Source organism: Trypanosoma brucei, chromosome 7 (genome assembly GCF_000002445.2).
Source record: "Trypanosoma brucei brucei TREU927 chromosome 7, complete sequence".
Lineage (NCBI taxonomy): Eukaryota > Euglenozoa > Kinetoplastea > Trypanosomatida > Trypanosomatidae > Trypanosoma > Trypanosoma brucei.
Genome location: NC_007280.1, coordinates 2036862 through 2055314, shown reverse-complemented (window position 1 = coordinate 2055314; position 18453 = coordinate 2036862). Strand labels below are relative to the sequence as shown.

The 18453-nt window shown below is 47.3% G+C and overlaps 5 protein-coding genes across 5 annotated transcripts, besides 18 other annotated features; all 5 read left to right on the top strand.

The window, feature by feature from the left end:
* Positions 1-18453: part of a sequence feature (sequence corresponds to BAC RPCI93-21H15) that runs on past both edges of the window.
* Positions 302-327: a sequence feature (AT_rich).
* On the top strand, positions 1188-4088 carry Tb927.7.7160 (dual specificity protein phosphatase, putative; the record flags this gene model as incomplete). Its single annotated transcript, XM_841243.1, has 1 exon — positions 1188-4088. One exon carries the CDS (start codon positions 1188-1190, stop codon positions 4086-4088), a length of 2901 nt encoding a protein of 966 aa, XP_846336.1.
* Positions 4120-4151: a microsatellite.
* Positions 4310-4337: a sequence feature (AT_rich).
* Positions 4799-4822: a sequence feature (AT_rich).
* Positions 4904-4939: a microsatellite.
* Positions 5129-5163: a microsatellite.
* Positions 5357-5384: a microsatellite.
* Positions 5914-5945: a sequence feature (AT_rich).
* Positions 6118-6195: a sequence feature (GA-rich).
* Positions 6656-6693: a microsatellite.
* Positions 6739-6766: a microsatellite.
* Positions 7227-8912, top strand: Tb927.7.7150 (hypothetical protein, conserved; the record flags this gene model as incomplete). The annotated part of the gene is made up of 1 exon (XM_841242.1): positions 7227-8912. The coding sequence occupies one exon, from the start codon at positions 7227-7229 to the stop codon at positions 8910-8912; it is 1686 nt and encodes a 561-aa protein (XP_846335.1).
* Positions 9263-9294: a microsatellite.
* Positions 9330-10280, top strand: Tb927.7.7140 (hypothetical protein, conserved; the record flags this gene model as incomplete). The annotated part of the gene is made up of 1 exon (XM_841241.1): positions 9330-10280. The coding sequence occupies one exon, from the start codon at positions 9330-9332 to the stop codon at positions 10278-10280; it is 951 nt and encodes a 316-aa protein (XP_846334.1).
* Positions 10987-13494, top strand: Tb927.7.7130 (hypothetical protein, conserved; the record flags this gene model as incomplete). The annotated part of the gene is made up of 1 exon (XM_841240.1): positions 10987-13494. One exon carries the CDS (start codon positions 10987-10989, stop codon positions 13492-13494), a length of 2508 nt encoding a protein of 835 aa, XP_846333.1.
* Positions 12101-12136: a microsatellite.
* Positions 13680-13724: a sequence feature (CT-rich).
* Tb927.7.7120 (kinesin, putative) lies at positions 14566-16998 on the top strand (the record flags this gene model as incomplete). The annotated part of the gene is made up of 1 exon (XM_841239.1): positions 14566-16998. The coding sequence occupies one exon, from the start codon at positions 14566-14568 to the stop codon at positions 16996-16998; it is 2433 nt and encodes an 810-aa protein (XP_846332.1).
* Positions 17804-17843: a microsatellite.
* Positions 17975-18003: a microsatellite.
* Positions 18229-18283: a microsatellite.

Genomic DNA, 18453 nt, shown 5'->3' with positions numbered 1-18453 from the left:
AAGGTATGGCAACAGATGGAAGCAGTGGTGATGTTGAGCGTGTCATTTATCCGCCCACCTTTTTTTTTCTTTGTTTCGTTTAACCGTTTCCTCAGCCTCTTTTTTTTCCCTCTTTACCCCTCACACTTTCATCTTTTTTTTCTTTGCGCGTATGTGTTTGTGCTTTATTTTTGCTCCCTCCGTGCCCGTCTTTCATGTTTTAAACGTCAATCAGCGATAAGAGAGAGAGAGAAAAGAAAAGGAAACCTAAAATAAGTGTAACTGAGTGTAAACAAAAAAAGGAGTGACACTGATGCCATTCAAATATATTTAAATATATATTTATTAGCATAAAGGGAAGAATAAGAATACCTGCGAAAGGGACGAAAGGGGGGAATGAAATAGCGGGAAGGAAGGAAATGATCATTAAGAACGGATTCACCAACACGTTCTTTACTGTTCGAGCTCTTCCTCCTTTCGTTATTATGGTGATCATGATGTTCATGGCGATCCCTTCTTTTTTCACTTCCCTTGCACGCACGAGTAAGCGAAAAAAGGTAATGAAACTGAGGAGAAAGAAAAAAAAAGAAATATTAATCATGAACAAAACATATATAACTAACAAACAAAAGGAAATGATAGTAATAATCGCAGGAAAGCAAAAACAGCACAACACAACACCTCTCCCTCGAGCCATTCCTGTATTCCTCGTATAATTGTTAGCAGTAAATACAACCGCAGTTACGTTTAGGTGATGGCTTGGCTAAACGCGGCCACCACAAATCACCATAGGATAATATTGTTGTCTTTTCACTCGTAAAATACCACTTTATTTTTGATCTCTTTCCCCCTCTATCTCTTTCTTTTTGTTGCCACCCTTCCCGTTCGGTGTCGCCTTTATGTTACCCATGCACCGTTTACCACCACATGCAAACGTAACCGCATATAATATATATGCGTGAATGCATCTTGCGGTCATACGTGGTAATTCTAATCAGTCATCGGTACATTCTCGTGAGAAAAAGTTGTTCAAACCGCTCCCACCATCTCTGTGGTGTGGAGGGAGAAGTGCAAAAGGAAATACAACAAAAACGGGAAAGCCGGCTTTTAGTTTAGAGGAGTAAAATCCAAGGGAAAGGGAAAGTAGGGGGGAAACAAATATAGTCTGAGCACGTATACATACGTGCGGGAAAACGGGGGAAAAAAAGATGGAAAGAGAAGCAACAAAACGGGAAAGAGGGAAGAAAGGGAAGAAAAATGAACGTGGTGAGACGCCGCCAGGAAGTAGTTCGGATCATTGGGACGGACGCAACACAGCAAGCCTTCACCCCACTACTGAACCAACTGGGCGCGCTAGTAGAAGCAGTGGTGGAACCCGTTTTGAACCGAGGGCGAGGGTACACAGTTTGCCACCCGACTCGCATCTCGTCTCCTCGGTGCCGCTGCATGTACCACCAATAACAACAACAACAACTGGGGGGCGCGCGAAGGTTGCACTGCAACGGCAAAAGCAACAAGAAGAGGAAGAAGAATTTAGCAAAACCATGCCGCTGCCTCTCACTACAACCTTTAATTGGGATGAGGAGTTGACAGACGAGCACGAAGACTTGTGGCCGCCGCTGGCGGTGCAAAAAGACAGCTTGGCAACAGGGGCACAGAAAATCACAATGTCTGCTGCCGCCGGTGACGAAAGGCAAAGCAACGCTAACAGCCGGGCCCCCGATCACCGCAGTAATCCTACGCAACGGGAGCGTGCCGCTGGTCTCCTCACCACACTCCCTGCCACGTGCAAGACAACTTCGTATGTTAGACCATTTGTGGGAAGTGTGAGAATTGAAGGAGAGGAAGAAAGTAGGGATAGTCAGCTCGTAGCTGGCTTAACTTCCACGAGAACGACGTCAGCCTTTACTCCAAGGTCACCACTGGCACGCGCTCCCTTGGGAACAAATGAGAGGACCTTCAGGTCGAATATAAGTTGCACCGGCGGGGCTTTGCGCTGTGAAGCGCTGGGAGGCTTAGAAGGAAGGGTGTGCAACACGCGAGGTGGAGTACCGCGCAGCACGGCGAAGTTTGATGATATTGTGACGCCACCACTCTCGGTTGGCAAAGATGAGGCTCGGTCATTCAGCATCGGTAGATGCAGCGACATCCTTAGGGGCGGTGCTCGCATATGCCCCGGTGTGGATACAAGTGAAGACACTGAAGGGAACCGGACGCCTGAGGCGGTGAGCCAGTCACCCACAGTTGATGTGTCGCAGCCACTAGTGAGGGAATACTCATATTTTGAGGAGCAGAGCGTGAGCATAAACAGGGGCTTAGGTGAAGGGAGGGATTTTAGTCCGAGTCTTCCTTGCCAAGGAATGGTAGAAGAGGGGCCGGGAGTGGACACGATGGCTGCACGGGCTGAGGGAGGAGAAGAAGTTGGTTCCAACAGTAGATGGCAGAGGATTCGGGACCGACTCAGTGCGGCCAATGCGAATCCCTTACTCATCACACTACCGCAATCACCCTCCTTCTCACCCGTTACTGCCGCGTCTCCGGAGGCATCAGCGAATAATGAGACGGACAGACATTCGGCTCCACGGGGCCCTTCAACGACATTAAGCGCTGTGTCCTGTCGGCTGGACCTCAGCAGGCATCCATCGAGTACAGCGATGTCAGCCCTCACAGGACCAATGGATAAATCGTGGAGGGCAGAGTCCGATACCATCGGCGGGCGAGGAAGCCGAACTCCTCAGCAAATCTCACCATGCAAACGAAAGAAGGGGATGGACAGTGGCGAAAAGAGGAAGGTGTTGCGGAAGGATAATGATCACCCGCCACAAAACGGCTCAGTTATATCAAGGCCAGCTGTCCTTACGGGCTTCAACGCAGCAGAGGTGGTGTCGGGCTTGTTTATTGGTTCCTATGCCGACTCCAAAAGGCCTGAGGTTCTAGCTGAGCGGGGCATCTCGCTGGTAATAAACGTAGCGACGGAGTGTGCAGTGACCCCTGAAATGCTGAATAACCCATGCAACGTCCACTACATGAAATTCCACATGAAGGATAACAGTGATGAGGATGTTGCGCGGTACCTGGTATCCTTCGCACAGCTGATTCACACTCAGCTGCACCGTCGGCAGTTTGAGCTGACCAGAACGGAAACGACTCCCCCGTTCTGCAAGCACCCGACGAATGGCAACACCAACTGTTGTCATAGTTCGCAATGCGCCGCGGGTAGCACCGGCAGTAATGCCACAAAAGTCGCTACGAACGGTGCGGTGGGCACCAGAAAGTTTGGAAAGGGTGCAGAACAGGGAATGGTGGGTGATGGTAACATTGGAGCCGCCACCTGTCATGGTGTCACCAATGCTGGTGACGGTTGCGGCGGTAGTAACAAACCTGTAGCGTCCTCTACGCATAATAGCAACAGCGTCCTTCCGCCCATGTTCCAGTCGTGGGGTGCCGGTGGTATACTTGTTCATTGTCGAGAGGGTGTGAGTCGTAGCGCAACTATCGTTTTGGGGTATCTTATTCTTTACGGGGAGTTTCTCTCCTCTAACGGGTGCTGGGGCCGGATCAGCGATGAAGTGGCAACGTTGATAAAGGAAGCAGAGAACCACAGTGCGCCTGCGGTACGTGATGGCAGTTGCGCGCCCGTGTGTTGCGGCTCTGCGCTTCCACCGTCAACTCACCCCTCATCCCCAAACGGTGCAATGATCCGCGCCGGCAACTGTAGCTTTAGCCCAAGAAGAGGAGTCAACACAACCACACCAGCAGCTGTCACCAGCGGTAGTGGAAGTCCCTCTACTGCTGTTGGGGCAAGCTCATTCGCAGTATGTGGAAATGATGCCAGTAACAACATCCCCATGAGTGCAACTCCCGGCACCAGCAGTAATAATAATGGAGGTGCTGAGGTGCCGAATGTGGGGAAGAACGATTGTGATGTCATTGCCGATTGTGCCTGTTGTTGCTGTGTAGCGCGCAGGAGTGTGGAGGAAGGCTCAAAAACAGCAGGAAGTTATCAATGGGCATTTGAAATGCTCAGAAAGAAAAGGAACATAAGTCCTAACATTGGTTTCGTACTTGCGTTGCAGGCGCTTGCTGGCGAATGCGCCTCGCCGCATTAGAAAAAAGAAAGGACAAAAAAAAAGCAACGTGTATATATATATATATATATATACATATATATACGAAGAGATGGATGAGAAGTTCATTGTTCGGATAGAATGGAATTGATGTGAGGAAAAGGAACTCTGACACGTGTGACGAGTAGATTACAGCAGATATGTCGTTTACTAATGAGGGTGAGAGTGAAAGTGAAGGCGAAGGCGAAAGGAATAACCGTAAGAAATAATTATAAATATAATTGTAATAATCGTAAATGAGGACAGCGGGTGCGCGGAAGCATGACCGCCACGACTGGTTTAGTAATGACAGAAAAAGGAAATGAATATGTGGAGAAACGTGTGAATGATAATGTGGTGGCACAGAAGTTGTGTTTATATGAACTATGAAGCAACGTTATGCGCATCCAAATTATATTTGGCTGGTGTTTCTGCAGCCAGTTGTCATTTGCATGTACGCTGTCACCACCGCTCTGGTATGAGGTCGGCACGCACCTGTCTGTTGGTATTTTCTCCCCTTTTCTCTTTTTTCCTCCCATTCACCTCTTGCTTATTTATTATTGAACCTTCTTTTTTTTTTCTTTTGGTGTTTTCGTTCGGTTTGATTCTCCTTCTTCACGTATTCCCTGGATGAAGACACGGATACGGCTGCAGCGGGATATGCGAATGGCCCTATTGCAGGCCTAACAGCAACAGCGGCAACAACTAAAGCGAAAATAATATATATATATATATAAGCCAAGTGCAAGCAAAGTGGGTCACTTGAATGTTGTTGCTGTCGTTGTGTTTTCTGACGTAGCAACTGCGGGCAACGGGAGAGTAAAATAAAAAAAATTAAATGAAATGAAATGAAAGTCGGTTGGTGTGGGCACTTCACCTTCTCATATTCACGTGCCCGTATTTAACTGTTGCCGCATCCATCCTTGTGTGTGTCTCTTCCCCATTTTTTATATAAATATATACATGTCTGTGATTTTTTTTTTTACACCCCTCTCCATTTATATAATGTTTGCGGCACAACCGTTTGTTTCCTTTTTTTTTTTTCTCTCTCTCTCTCTCTCTTTATCTCACTCTCTCTTATTTTTGCTTTTCTCTAATTTCGACGATGCTTTGAGAACGACTGGTTTGCTATCGATCTTCTTGTAGTCACGTATTATCATTGTTATTATTACAACGGTTCCCACTGTTGGCACTGTCGTTATTGTTCTGTTTTGTCGTTTTGTTTTTCACTTTTTACAAACTCACACAAATATTTTCTGTCGTAGGCCACGTGTCGTTGTTGTTGTTGTTGTTGTTGTTTATTCGCCTCACACCAATCCATTCGTCACTTTGCTTCTTTATTTATTTATTTAATCATCCTTCATGTGTTTACATGACGACTTCTCCTGTGCGTGAAAAAAAATAAATAAATGAACAAGCGCAAGATACGAACAAAAGAAAAAAATTTTTGGCTTCGTTGAGGAGCGATGCTTCGCGAATTACAAAATGAAAATATTATGAATTAACACATCAGAGTTGGTAATAAGTGAAAGACAACGTGTTCAGATATTATATTGCACATGTCTCACTGTCTGTGACTCTTGTTAAGTTTAATGAATAAATCAATGGAAAGGGGGGAAAAGTAAAAGAACGATAAAGTTTGAAAGCTAGATAATAAGCGAGGTAAAGGGGATCCAAAACAAACAAGCAGAAAGAGAGAGAGATGAGATGTGAGAGAGAGAGGAGATGGGTTACGATAAGAAGCGGTATGAAAACGAAAAAGGAAAAAAATAGAAAAATCAATGTGAGGTGGGCAAATACGATGAAGGAACAGAAATAGGAAGAAGAGATTTATAATAATAATTATTATTATTATTATAACAACAAAAGGATATTAGGGATGAGGGAATAAAATAAAGTAGTGGCGAGCAGGGGCGGGTGCCGATGCGGTTGCCACTCACATGAAGAAAAGGAGGAAGATAAGTGCGTCTATATAAATTCATGATAAGTGTGAGCACCAAAGTTTAATACCCACACGTGTGAGGACCGTTCCCTCTCCCTCTCCCCTCCTTCCTTTCTTCTTTCTACATTTCTACCTTTCTTTTTTTTTATTATTTTTCCTCTTTTTGTTCGGCAGTCACCGCCTGTAAGTATGAATGCCGCGAGCTCCTTCCATTTATAGCAACCTTGTGCTTGCGTCGCCTTATATTTTGAGGATGTTTCCCACTTGCCGAATTACATTTTTTCCGCGATATGGAAGTTCATCGTGTCTTTTATTGTTTCATTACTCCCAACTGTTTTCACTCTTTCTGCGTTTTCTCTAGCGCCTGCGTGTGTACGTTTATAATTCGTAATGATTTCAGCATCTCCTCAACATATGCACACGAACAGGTTTACGCGATTTCTACACTTTGCGTAATGTGAAGCACGTATATTTTTGAAAGTGAAGATGTTCAAGCCCTACACGTGCCAATTTATATAAATACGCCTCGTGTCATATCCCACCTTGCATTTCATGACAGGTTTTTCTACCGGTAGCAGTGTTGCAGTTTCGTATGTTGTTACACTTCTTTTTTTTAAAAAAAAAGTAGTTATTATTATTATTATTGTTACCTCCATCATTATTGTTCATGGTTTTTGATTCTTTTTTTTTTCTGTTTATCTCCCGTCGGTGTTGTTGTTGTTTTGTTTTGTTTTGTTTTTCCTTCTCTTTTCTACCAGCGAGGGGGGAAAGTTTCGGTGCTCGACGCAGTTTCGCCGTTAACAAATTTTTTTTCCGTTGCTGACTAACTCCTCCGCCCGTTTCCACCTTTACAACATACACATAAATATACATGTCGTGTTTCCACGCATGCACACTCATCATGTAGATATGACCATACAGTAATTCTGCGTTTGCATTCCCATAGCTTTACACGTGTGTGTCTGGCAGTTTATTTGAATGTTCGTCACCAGCGCTAATCGTCGGAGCATGTTGCTTTCCCAACACTATAAAGTTTCCGATTCATTTGCACTCATTTTGTGCCCCCTTATTTTCTTCTTTTTTCTTTTTGCAAATACCAACAACTTTATGTATTTTAGGTGAAAGACACGGGCAGAGTTTCATCACGCCCACCTCGCCCAAGTCAGAGGAGGATATATATTTTTATACTTCCGGTGGCAATGGAATTGTTGGGGAACGCAAGTTTGGAACCGCAGGACCTCCAGTCACAACAACTGCAGTGGGAAGAAGAAGCTAGCGGTAAAGAAACAAAGGTGTTACAGAAACCCCTGCCATCCAGCGCCCAAAGGGAGTTGGAAGCGAAACTAACGGAGGCACTCGCCATCGTTGCGGCGGACGCGGCCACACGCTTTTGTGAAGACATGCGGCGGCTCTGGGTGATGTATTTTGCTCATCTGCAGGGTAAAGTGCGGGAGATATTCCAAAAGCTCCACAAGGCTTTCGATAGGTTTGAGTCGAGCCCAGATGAAGAAACGCTGGCAGATTTTCTTTTTCTCCATCGCACAATGCAGCCACTGCTCTCTGAATTGCTCGGCATCCACGACGCGGTAGTGGAGAATGGGGAGGAGGGCAAGGAGAAAGTGGAATGCGAGGAACATGTCCACAACATTGGCAGCAATGATGGCAGTGCTTGTTGTAGTAATAACCGCGATGTCGCACTTCCCCCAGGGACACCACTCGAAAAGGAACATGTGTTGGTTCAACACTTGTCGCTGTGCATCGCGGAGGCCACAACGCCCGTGCTTGCATTTACTCTTTGCGAAATGAACAAATTCGTGGGCGTCAAAATGAATGGTGACACGGATAGAAATGAGAAAGAGTTAACGAGAGAGAAAGGAAGCAGTGCATGCGGTCGCACGGAGCAGTGTGCAGGCTTGAGCAATGAGGAGAAGGAGGGTATATTAGGTGATTTCTCTGCTGAAAGGGATCTACAGCCGTCACGGCAACAAAGCGAAAGCAGGGACGTCATGTCAGAACACTCTCACGTGTGTGCGGACACCGCCAGGCCTTCTGTTGATAACTCGATTACGCCAAATATTATTCATGACTTGCCCATTGAAGACACCATAGACGTGGAAATCGTTGATGATGGCACTAGCGACTGCGGTGGTGATGTTTCTTCAGAGAATGGGGGCCAAAGCGACTACTACTACCACCACTACAATCCTCTCATGGAAGCGATGAGTATTGAAGGTGATTGGGGAAGTAGCGCCCGACCCACATCATCCCCACATGCCGACGAAGCCACCATAAGAAAAAAAATGTCATCTGTCCGCACCAGCAGGTCAGCGCCTACTTTCATAGGCACACCATGTGAGGCGCAAATAGGCCATCATTATGTAGATCATACTGAAACTTACAATGGTGATGGAACTCACTGCGGACCGTGGGATGGTGGCAGCAGCGACTATAAGAAAGGAAATGCGGTCAGATATTCCCGCAGCAACAGCGGTGTCCACCTCAAACCACCCGCGTGGAGGGACGACCGCACTGATTCGGCGGGTTTAATGGACGAATGGGAGGAGCGCGATATTTTAACAAACCGGACATTAGACCCAGAGCGACGCCTACAACTGCTGAAAGGGCAGGAGCAATTGCTTTTGCAGAGCTACCCCGTAAACGACGAGCGGTTGTGGCGGCGCGAGGACGGTGGCGAGGCACGTTGTTATGCACTGAAAAAGCGGTTAGCGCGGCTGCGAAGCGCGATACTTCGAGGTGAGCGGGAAATGGAGCAGCTGCAGCGGATCAAAGTGGAAAGGGAGTTGATTCGGCAAATGCGGGCAGAAAAAGAACGGAGGCTGTTGGAGGGTCGTCCATCAAGAGGGAGGATTGTGCACAGCATATGATAAAGCGCGAGAAGGCAACAGCCACGGCTGCTTAGCGACACAAATAGATATTTACAGGTGTAGATTGAGGCCTGAAAAGGAGTAGAATAGACGCAACAGGGGTGGGAGCGTGGAAACGCACATTTCTGGGGTATATGCACTAATGTTCATGTGCATGCCCTGTTTTACTTGTGCCTTCCAACAACCACCCCACCATAGAATCTTTTATCCCCTTGTTGAAACGGAGCGTATTTTATTGCTTTGCCTAGGTACTTCACTACTAAGCTCAAAGGAGCAGCGGCCACGCGGTGTTGTTTCATCATGAGCATGTCCCCATCTCACCCCTGTGCGCTGCGATGAGTCTCCATCCTTTATTATTATTGTTATTATTTTCATTATCATTTTTTTTTTTTAAAGTCCTCTTAGCCTCTTTAGTGAATGTCTTTAGCAGATGAAGTCCCCCGCGAGTGGGCCTCTTCCATTCGCCCTTTCCTGCAGCGAGCTGATGAATTTCAAGAGCGGGTCCCCGTCGTCGCGTATTTCCTCAGGACGCATGCTGTGTACCTCGCCATGAAGATGTGGCGCAAAGAAGACGGCCCCGGCAAAGCGTTTATCGTGAAGCTTCTTGACACACTTGAGTCTGAGAAAAAGAGGCTGGAGCAGGAACTCGCTGATGTGGACGGGCGGGTGTTGCTCACACAGTACGCACTAAGAATATTTTCGAGAGCGGACGATGAGGAGCGAAGTGATGGAGTCGTGGCAAATATGAACCTTGTGCGGCTCTTCTTCACTGCTTCGCTCCTCTTCGAGGCAACGGCGCAATTCACAGACGACGGTACTTTAGACCCTATTGCAACGGAGAAGCGGGACTATGCACGCTACATAGCTGTTGAGATGAAGAAGGCGATGGACAAAGGTGTGCCGTATGTGAGTCCCAACAGAACAGGGGGAATGGTAGAAAGCAATAAAGAACATGAAGGAGAGAGTACTGGTGGTGGTGGCTTCAGCACAAATTTCGTGCAGTCGCAGCAGCCGGGCTACGGACAATGGTCAGCGCAATATGTGACACCTCAACCACCTCCTCCATCGCATGAACCTCCAGAGACACCCATGTGGAGTGGTCCCGAATCAACTAACACCTCAAGCACGCAGCAGCAACAACAATCCACTCCATTGTTTCAAACAACTGCTCAGCCTAACAACAGTAATGACAATAGCAACATTGCAGCCGCTGTGTCGGGCGTCGCAGCCCCAAAAGGACCAACTATGGACGCCATTATTGAGGCGCAAAACTACGCGAAGCAAGCGGTTAGTGCACTGCAGTTTTACGATCACGAGGTGGCATGTAAAATGCTACGATCTGCTCTGGACCTGCTCGCTCAACGTTAACACCTACGCCACCACCGTCGCCCACGGTAACACCAGTGGTCTCTTTGCTTTGATTGTAAGTGTACGGCAGAAAATCTTTCTGCAGTTGTTTGTGTTTCATCGGTGCTCTGTTTGTTTGATTTCTCCATGTTATTATCGGTGGTGGCAGGGGTGAATTAACCCCCAGCACGCCTCGTAATGTTTGATTCAAACGGGGGTGATCTTCAAGAAGAAGCACAAGAGGGAAAAACGCGAATATGGAAAGGAAGGAGGAGTCAGGTGAAACGAATTTCGTAAGAACGCGGCGAAAAACTGCGCAGCACATACCCGTACGAATGAGCTGCTGGTGCCGTGTTGCGGAGCTCCAGTCTCTTTCTCTCTTCAACGATCTCCCTTTCTTTTTCTTAAAAAAAAAACTTAACAAAGCCAAGGAAGGAAACTGCTCTCGGAAGGTCAAGGGCGGGACAAGGTAATCAGGGTGAGAGAAAGCTTGTGTGTGTGCTTGTGGGTGTATTCCGGTCAAGGGTACCTGAAGTAAGAGAGGGTGAAGGAAGCAGATTTAAAGTGGAAAGACGAAGTGTGTGGTAATAATAAAGCACGCAACATTTCTTTTTTGCTTTAAGTACGACTAATAAAGGTTGACAAACTGTAGCGCACTATCTTCTCTCGATCCTCACAGTAACTGTCTTGTTTTTCCCCCTGCGTGTACGCCCGAACGCTCATCACAATGGAGCTGCTATCCGTTACGCCGGGGGATCTTCTCGTTGGCTGTTGGGTGTTAACGTTTGTCGGCATTATTTTTTTTCGGTGGTTTATGCATCGGAGGCGGTCAGTTGAGGATCAACCACCAGAGGCGGCGCAAACAACTGCGGGCGCACAAATTCATAATGGGAAAAGCATCATACCGAATCGCCGTGATGCTGGTGAGGGCAGCAGTTGTCGTTGCTGCTCCTCTAATGATGATGTCATCACCAGCGAAAATGTAGAAACCTGTGGCAAGCAACAGAAAAGGAAGAAAATTCTTGTTGCATACGCGACGCAATCCAATACCTCGTACAAGTTATCTAACAAACTCATCTCTATGCTAAATTTAGCTTTGCATGAGAACAGCTCGGCCTACGGGACCTGCGGCGGTAGTTTGGTGCTGGACGCCGCTTCAGGGGTGTCTTGTTGTTGTAGCCGTGATCCCAAGGCCGGCGTAGCACCTGAAATAAAACTACTTCAACTTAAGGAAGAAGCAACAGAGTGCAGCACTGAGCACCTGCTGGAAAGCGGGGCTTATGGGCTTGTTGTCTTCTTTGTTAGTACATACACTGGTGGCACCGCACCTGAGCCATCGCACAGCTTCGCCTCCATGCTGAAGGATGCCTACTTGGACTTCCGCGTCCCGCGTGACGTCTTTGCAGGAGTAAATTTCGCTATATTCGGATTGGGTGACATTGCATACGGACCTGAGAAATTCAATCGTTTCGCTAAGGACTTGTATACATGGTGTAAAGGCCTCGGCGGAAAGTTCGTAATCCCACCCGTCTATGCGAGTGAGTCAAATACCACAACACTCTTTCATGTCTTCTCCACTGCTTTAGTGAAGTGGATTGGACGGGCCGCTTTCACTGCGGATGGAGTAACGGTTATGAAGAAGAAATCAATGAACGGGGCGCAGAGTTTGAACCGCCGTTTAAATAACAAAAACAATGAGGAGGAGGAACAAAGCGTCGGTGGCGAATGTGTGAAGGACGACGAAGCAGTGACCTCGGGCAGTGGTAATCACAACAGTCAAAATGGAGACCCATCGGAGGGATGCGGGAGTGACGATGGTGACAGTGATAGTGAAAACAGTGATAACAATGATGATAAAAATGATAATAATAATAATAGCGATGACGGTGATGCAGAAGATGTGGAAGATATCGTGGGTGAGGGTGATGATTATTTTTCATCCACAACCAACGGAGAGCCCCCGGAGCTTTTGTACCCCCGCCTTCGGGAGAATTTACAGCGGCAAGGCTACCACCTTGTGGGCTCCCACAGCGGAGTGAAACTGTGCCGTTGGACCAAAGCCATGCTGCGTGGCCGTGGTGGATGTTACAAACATACCTTCTACAATATTGCATCCTACCAGTGTATGGAAATGACACCAAGTTTAGCCTGTGCGAACAAATGCGTGTTTTGCTGGCGTCATCACACCAATCCGGTTGGGCGTTCATTTCGCTGGAAGGTCGATCCTCCACGTGAGTTAATTGAAGGGGGCCTCGCCGGACATAGGCGGATGGTTAAGCAAATGCGCGGTGTCCCGGGCGTAACACCGCAGCGGCTCGAGGAAGCACTTAACGTTCGGCACTGCGCCCTCTCACTCGTTGGAGAGCCCATCATGTACCCGGAGATTAACACCTTCGTTGACCTACTCCACGAGCAGAACATTTCTTCCTTCATGGTTACAAACGCGCAATTCCCCGAGCAATTGCGGGATTTGAAGCCAGTCACGCAACTCTATCTGTCGATTGATGCACCAACGCCAGAGGAACTTCAGCGCGTTGACCGCCCGCTGTTCGAAGACTATTGGGAGCGGTGCCTCGCCTGTGTGCGAGAACTGCGCCGGAAACCTCAACGTACGGTGTTTCGGCTGACTCTCGTGAATAAATACAATACGGAGAATGTGTCAGCTTATGCCGATCTGGTGCGACTCGGTTGGCCTGACTTCATTGAAGTGAAAGGAGTCACGTACTGCGGAACGAGTAGCACATCAACACTCACCATGAAGGATAATGTACCGCGTCACACGGAGGTGGTAGAGTTCTGTGAGGCGCTGTGCCAGCAGTTGGCGACATCAAATGAGCCAAAGGAGAAACGCATGTGGTTAGGAAGAGACATTGTTGAGGAGCAGCAAGGCGCCGTAGCCGCTGCTGAAAGCGGTGCGGAGACGCATGTGGAAGGGGGCATGACAACGAGTTCGTTATGTGGACCATATCGGATTGCGTGCGAGCACGAGCATAGTTGTTGCGTTCTCATATCTCTACGGCGTTTCTTTATCGATGGCGTATGGCACACATGGATCGACTACGACAAGTTTTCCGAGTTGGCACGTAGCGGCAGGCGGGACTTCACTGCAGCGGAATATGCTGCGCCCACCCCTCCGTGGGCCGTGTTTCAGTCGAAGGAAAGGGGGTTTGATCCAACACAAGTGCGTGTGATGCGGAAGTCGGGTAAGTCAGAGGTGATTACTTCCGGCTGCTGATGCATTATGATCCGTACTCATCATCACGTTAAAGCGCTTGTGTGCATTTTTTAAAAAAAAAACAGTATGGGGATCATGGATAGGCTTATGATTGCACGGTGAGCAGACGCAACCCTGTCATATACGCACAAGTATGAAATGGAGTTGGGACATTCATGGTTGCCGCTAGTGTGTATATCAGCGGCAGAAGCAAAGAGAAGAAAAGGAAAGGGAGGAAGAGAAGAGAAGAGGGAATACTTAAAGAAAAGAGTAGTAACTACCAATAACGTTGTAATATATACATCCAATCCTTATCTTATTCGCGCGTTAACGACGTAGGAGTCAGTAATTTTTCCCCAGCCCATATACGTGTATGTGTGAACTTGTGTCCGTGTATATGCATGTGCTTCTTTGGTTGCTTCTTCTCTCACTTCCATCTCCTCTTTTTTTGTTTCTACGTTTGTTCCCACTGCTTTTTCTCTTTGTTGACATCTCCACCACCACTGATGCATCGTGAGGGTTTGGCCGTTTCGGTGATACCCATTCGGATACTTGACGGCAAACGTGTTTATTTTTGTTTTAACAGGAAAGGAGACGCACATAGGCATTTTATTAGGCCCTTGACTGTTTGGGGATTCGTTGAGGGAAAATATAGGGAAGTAGTTCTTAAAGCGTAGAGTTTCGTATAAATTTTTTTTTAATACACCTCGAGTGGTAGAGTAAAGGGGAGGGTGAGCACCGCTGAACCCGGTGTTTCCTCACTTGATCATTGTTTTATTTGCTCAAGTAGGAGAAGTAGAAGAAAAAAAAAGGACAACAATAATAGGGAGGTGGCAAACTCACGTATTTATATATTTTTGTTTATATTTGTCTATCTTTTTGTATATCTATAGATATAGATATATAGATCGATAACTTTCATTGGCCGGCTGGTCTTAAGACATAGGTAACTATAGTTTCAATATTAGTAGTTGTGAAGTGCGGTAGTGGTAGTGGTAGTCCTTGTCATCTGCTAGAACGGGAAGTACAAATAAACATATTTCACTTATATACATTCAAACATTACATTGGTTCGTCACGCGGCGTTAGAATATGAATGGGATTCATTTAAATTCGACTATTCCCATGCCAGAACCCTCCCTTGGGACAATAGAGCGTTGCCCCTCCGTTGGTGCAGATCTTCTAGAGAAAAGCCACTTTCTTCACCGGCCTCACAGTGTCCCTGGAAGCTCCTCATTCCTTGAAGAGACACCAGCACCTGATAACTACACGCCGCGCCTCAGCAAACCGGCTTTTTGCTCCCTGCCGTCGAATTTGAGTTCTCTTGGGGGACGCTTGAGTTTACACGTTGCACCTGAGGTAGAGCAGCTCCCAGATAAAACAGGAGTAACAGACTTCACGAAAAGTGACCAAACAATGTACGGGGGTGCCGCTGTTAACGGCCTAAATACGCAGGTAACACCAAAGACAGAGGCGGCGTCTCTTTTAGTTGGCGCGAAAAACACCCCAGCGGTGTTCACTATGAAGCGCGGAACTATCAACGTCTCGGTTCGTGTACGACCAGCACTCCGTGGCTCTGTAAAACCAACCTGTTGCCGGCTGCACAAGGAAGACGGTTTAATTGAATACGTGCCCCCTCCGAAAGAGTTTAGTGTGCAGCCGAAGGCTCAGGGTTTCGCCTCTGGGAGTCCCTTCGACAGCAATTCGCAGCAGCGGGAAATAGAGGAGCGCGGCAGCTTCTTCGCCTTCGATGCCGTACTCGGAGGTGACACCACGCAGAACGAAATAATGGACCGCGTCGGTCGCCCTATTCTGCAGAATGTGCTGGAAGGATTCAATGGAACTATCCTCTGCTATGGACAGAGCGGAAGCGGTAAAACTCATACAATGCTTGGACCTGCGGGTGGCTTGCCTGAGCGCTTGGCTGACCCGGATGAGGCGGGGATATTACCGCGAATGCTGCAGGAGTTGTTTGCTCGGTTGGAAAACAAGGGTTTACATCAAACGTCCTCGGCAACCACGGCCACAGAGCAGGAGCGAAGTCAGATGAGAAAAACGGAAGCAATGTCTGGGGGCAAGGCCTCACAACCTGCACGCGAGTGGGGTTATGCAGTGGAAGTGAGTGCAATGGAAATCTACAAGGAAGACATGTACGATTTATTGCAGTTTATTTTGAAACCCAAAACTTCCAAAAAGGGCTGCGACACAACCAATGAAACGGGGGCTGGGGGCCAATCAATCGATGCAAAAGGGGTAGTGTGTCAGAATCGGGTCGCAGTTGGTACGGCCTCCCGTCGCGCCAAATCCACCGCGTCCAGTGCCACACTGAAAATACGGGACGTTGCAAATGTGGGAGTTGTTGTGGAAGGCCTTTCATGGCATCCGGTGCGTGATGCCGAGGAAGCGCTACATGTTCTCAAATGGGCAGCAGTGCAGCGTCATGTCGGTTCGACAGCAGTGAACCAGCGGAGTGGGCGCTCTCATCTATTCTTTTACATTGCATTACGGCAACGGGAGGCACCTGTGGTGAATAAGGGTCAGGGCGCGTTGGGTTTAGCACCGCAGCCGCCATTAGTAATAACAGAAATTCGATCATTAGCGACTCTGGTGGACTTGGCCGGTTCCGAGAGGGTAGCCGATACGAAGGCTAACGGAAAGCGACTAGAAGAGGCACGACACATTAATCTTTCCTTAACTCTGCTGGGGAATGTTATTAGGAAACTCACCACGAACCCTAAGGGAGGGGATGCCGTGCACATACCGTATCGTGACTCTAAACTCACACGGTTGTTGCAGGAAAGTATCGGCGGGAATGCCGTGACAGCGCTCCTCTGCACCATATCCCCGGATCTAAAGGACGCAACCGAAACCCTTTCAACACTACAGTTTGCTAAATGCGCCAAGAGGGTGCAGAACCGACCTGTCGTGGGTCGTACGGAGACGAAGGCCGAACTACTGGCAAAAGTAAGGAGGCTAACTGTACGTAACAAGTGGCTAGAAAAGCAGCTTTCAACAATGAGTAGTCGGTTAGGAAGTTTTGGCGCCACTTCATACAGCCCCGAGCTTTCAGATACGCCAGCCAGAGATCCACGGATTGTTGGATTGTGCTCTTCCCGTTTGAGTACGCTGCACCACGAAAGGGAATCGGATGATACGTTCCTGGGAGGTTTTCAGGATTCACTGTGCTCTTCACCACCTGTTTCCCTGAGTCGAATAGTGCCGCACCTCTGTCTGCGGCGTAAAGACGGTGTCAATGAAGGACAGGTGGGACGTACACCTGCAAGCGAGCCACGAATGCGTGCTCGCGCCAGGCGTATCTATAGAGTTACGGTATTTACTTCACTGAGCTTCGCTTTCTGGGCATTTGCTGCGCGGCTTCTATGCATGTTTGTCCCATCAGTAAGATGCTTGCCAGCACCCGTAGAGGAGGTATTCATTCCCGTAGCTGATTGTCCTGCATGCATGACTGTTCCTCTACGCCGCAGCCGCGCCACACAGTCCGAGAGTTGCGAGACATCCTTATGAAAAATATTATTTACCAACCTCTGAAGCGGGGCCTCTTGATTTTTCCTTCTGAATATCTGATTGACACCAGTTGTTCATGTGCACACGATTGCACTGGGTCATGTGTGAGACGCCATTTGAGCAGTGGAGACGCATTACAGGACCGGCGCGAATACCTTGTTGTCTTCTTGTTCCGTGGGAGCTAACACCGTTCGCATGTGCATTAATGTGTTATGGAGACGGCAGCCGCACACCACCGTTGGTTTCTTGGATTTTTCATTTCCTTTCATCACCAGCCTTTTGTCTTCTTTTCCACTCTGCGCATCGTTTCATACTGACCTAGGCTTCGCGCATTGGGTAGGTGGCGTTGCTGTTGTTGTTGTTTTCCTTCTTCATTCTTGGATGTTGATTATTTTCCTTTCCGCGCACCTTAATCACTTTCCGCTTTACGCTGAGTTTCTTACTAAAGGATTACCAACGTTTTTTCCCCCTGTTTTTTGTGCTTTTGTGTGTGTGTTGGTGCATATGGATTAGAGGTGTTGCAGGGAAAGGGGAAATAGCTTACACACACATCTTTCTCTTTTTGTTTCTGTTTGTTTGTTTTTGGTTTGCGGTTCAACTGGTTGGACGGCTGGAAAGGAACGAGTAGCAGTAGCCGAGACGGTATAGCAGGGGGTGGAAGTCTGTGAGCCTTTATTTTGTGTTTGGTTTGTTATGTGACTGTTGCTTTTTTTTTCTTTTTTATTTGATATTTTCTGCTTCCCCCCCCCCCTCTGACTTAATGAGTTCCGTTCCTGCGCTCCAGGCATGTTTACGTACGTACATAATATATATATATATATATATATTTATATTTATATTTATATGACCGAATGAATAAATATGTATATATGCTTGATCATACGTATGGACGTGCAGTTGCTGCTAATGCTAATGCTACTGCTGCTGCAACATAAAACAGACAGGAAAGCTCTCACACTTGCTCATGGGTAAAATTTTGTTGTTGTTGTTGTTGTTGTTGTTGTTTTATCCTTTCCTCCTTTTTGGAGCTTCCATGTGCGTGTCTCCTCGTTTATGCGTATGTGTGCACCCCTTCAGTTTAATACCCAGTCCCTTTTCTTCTTCTCCCTCCGGTGGCCAATGCGCGCACTGTGCCCATCCAGTTTTTTTTAAGAATTTTGCTGTTGCTATTTTTGTTATTATTTACCTTTTACTTATTTTATGCTACCACGACTGTGATACCTTTTTTTCTACTGTCAATGTTGTTTTGATCACTCTTATTGTTATTGTTAATATTATTACTATTTACCCACACTGACGTTGAAGGTAATATGAGATCCTTCATAACTTTTTTTTTATGTATCACTCACGTGGCGGGGTGCGGTTTTACGCAATCTCGGTGCTTTCCTCTTTTACTCACTTTCCTTTTAAAATGAAACCAAACATAAAAAAGTTGTTTCCTTTTACCTAGTCTAT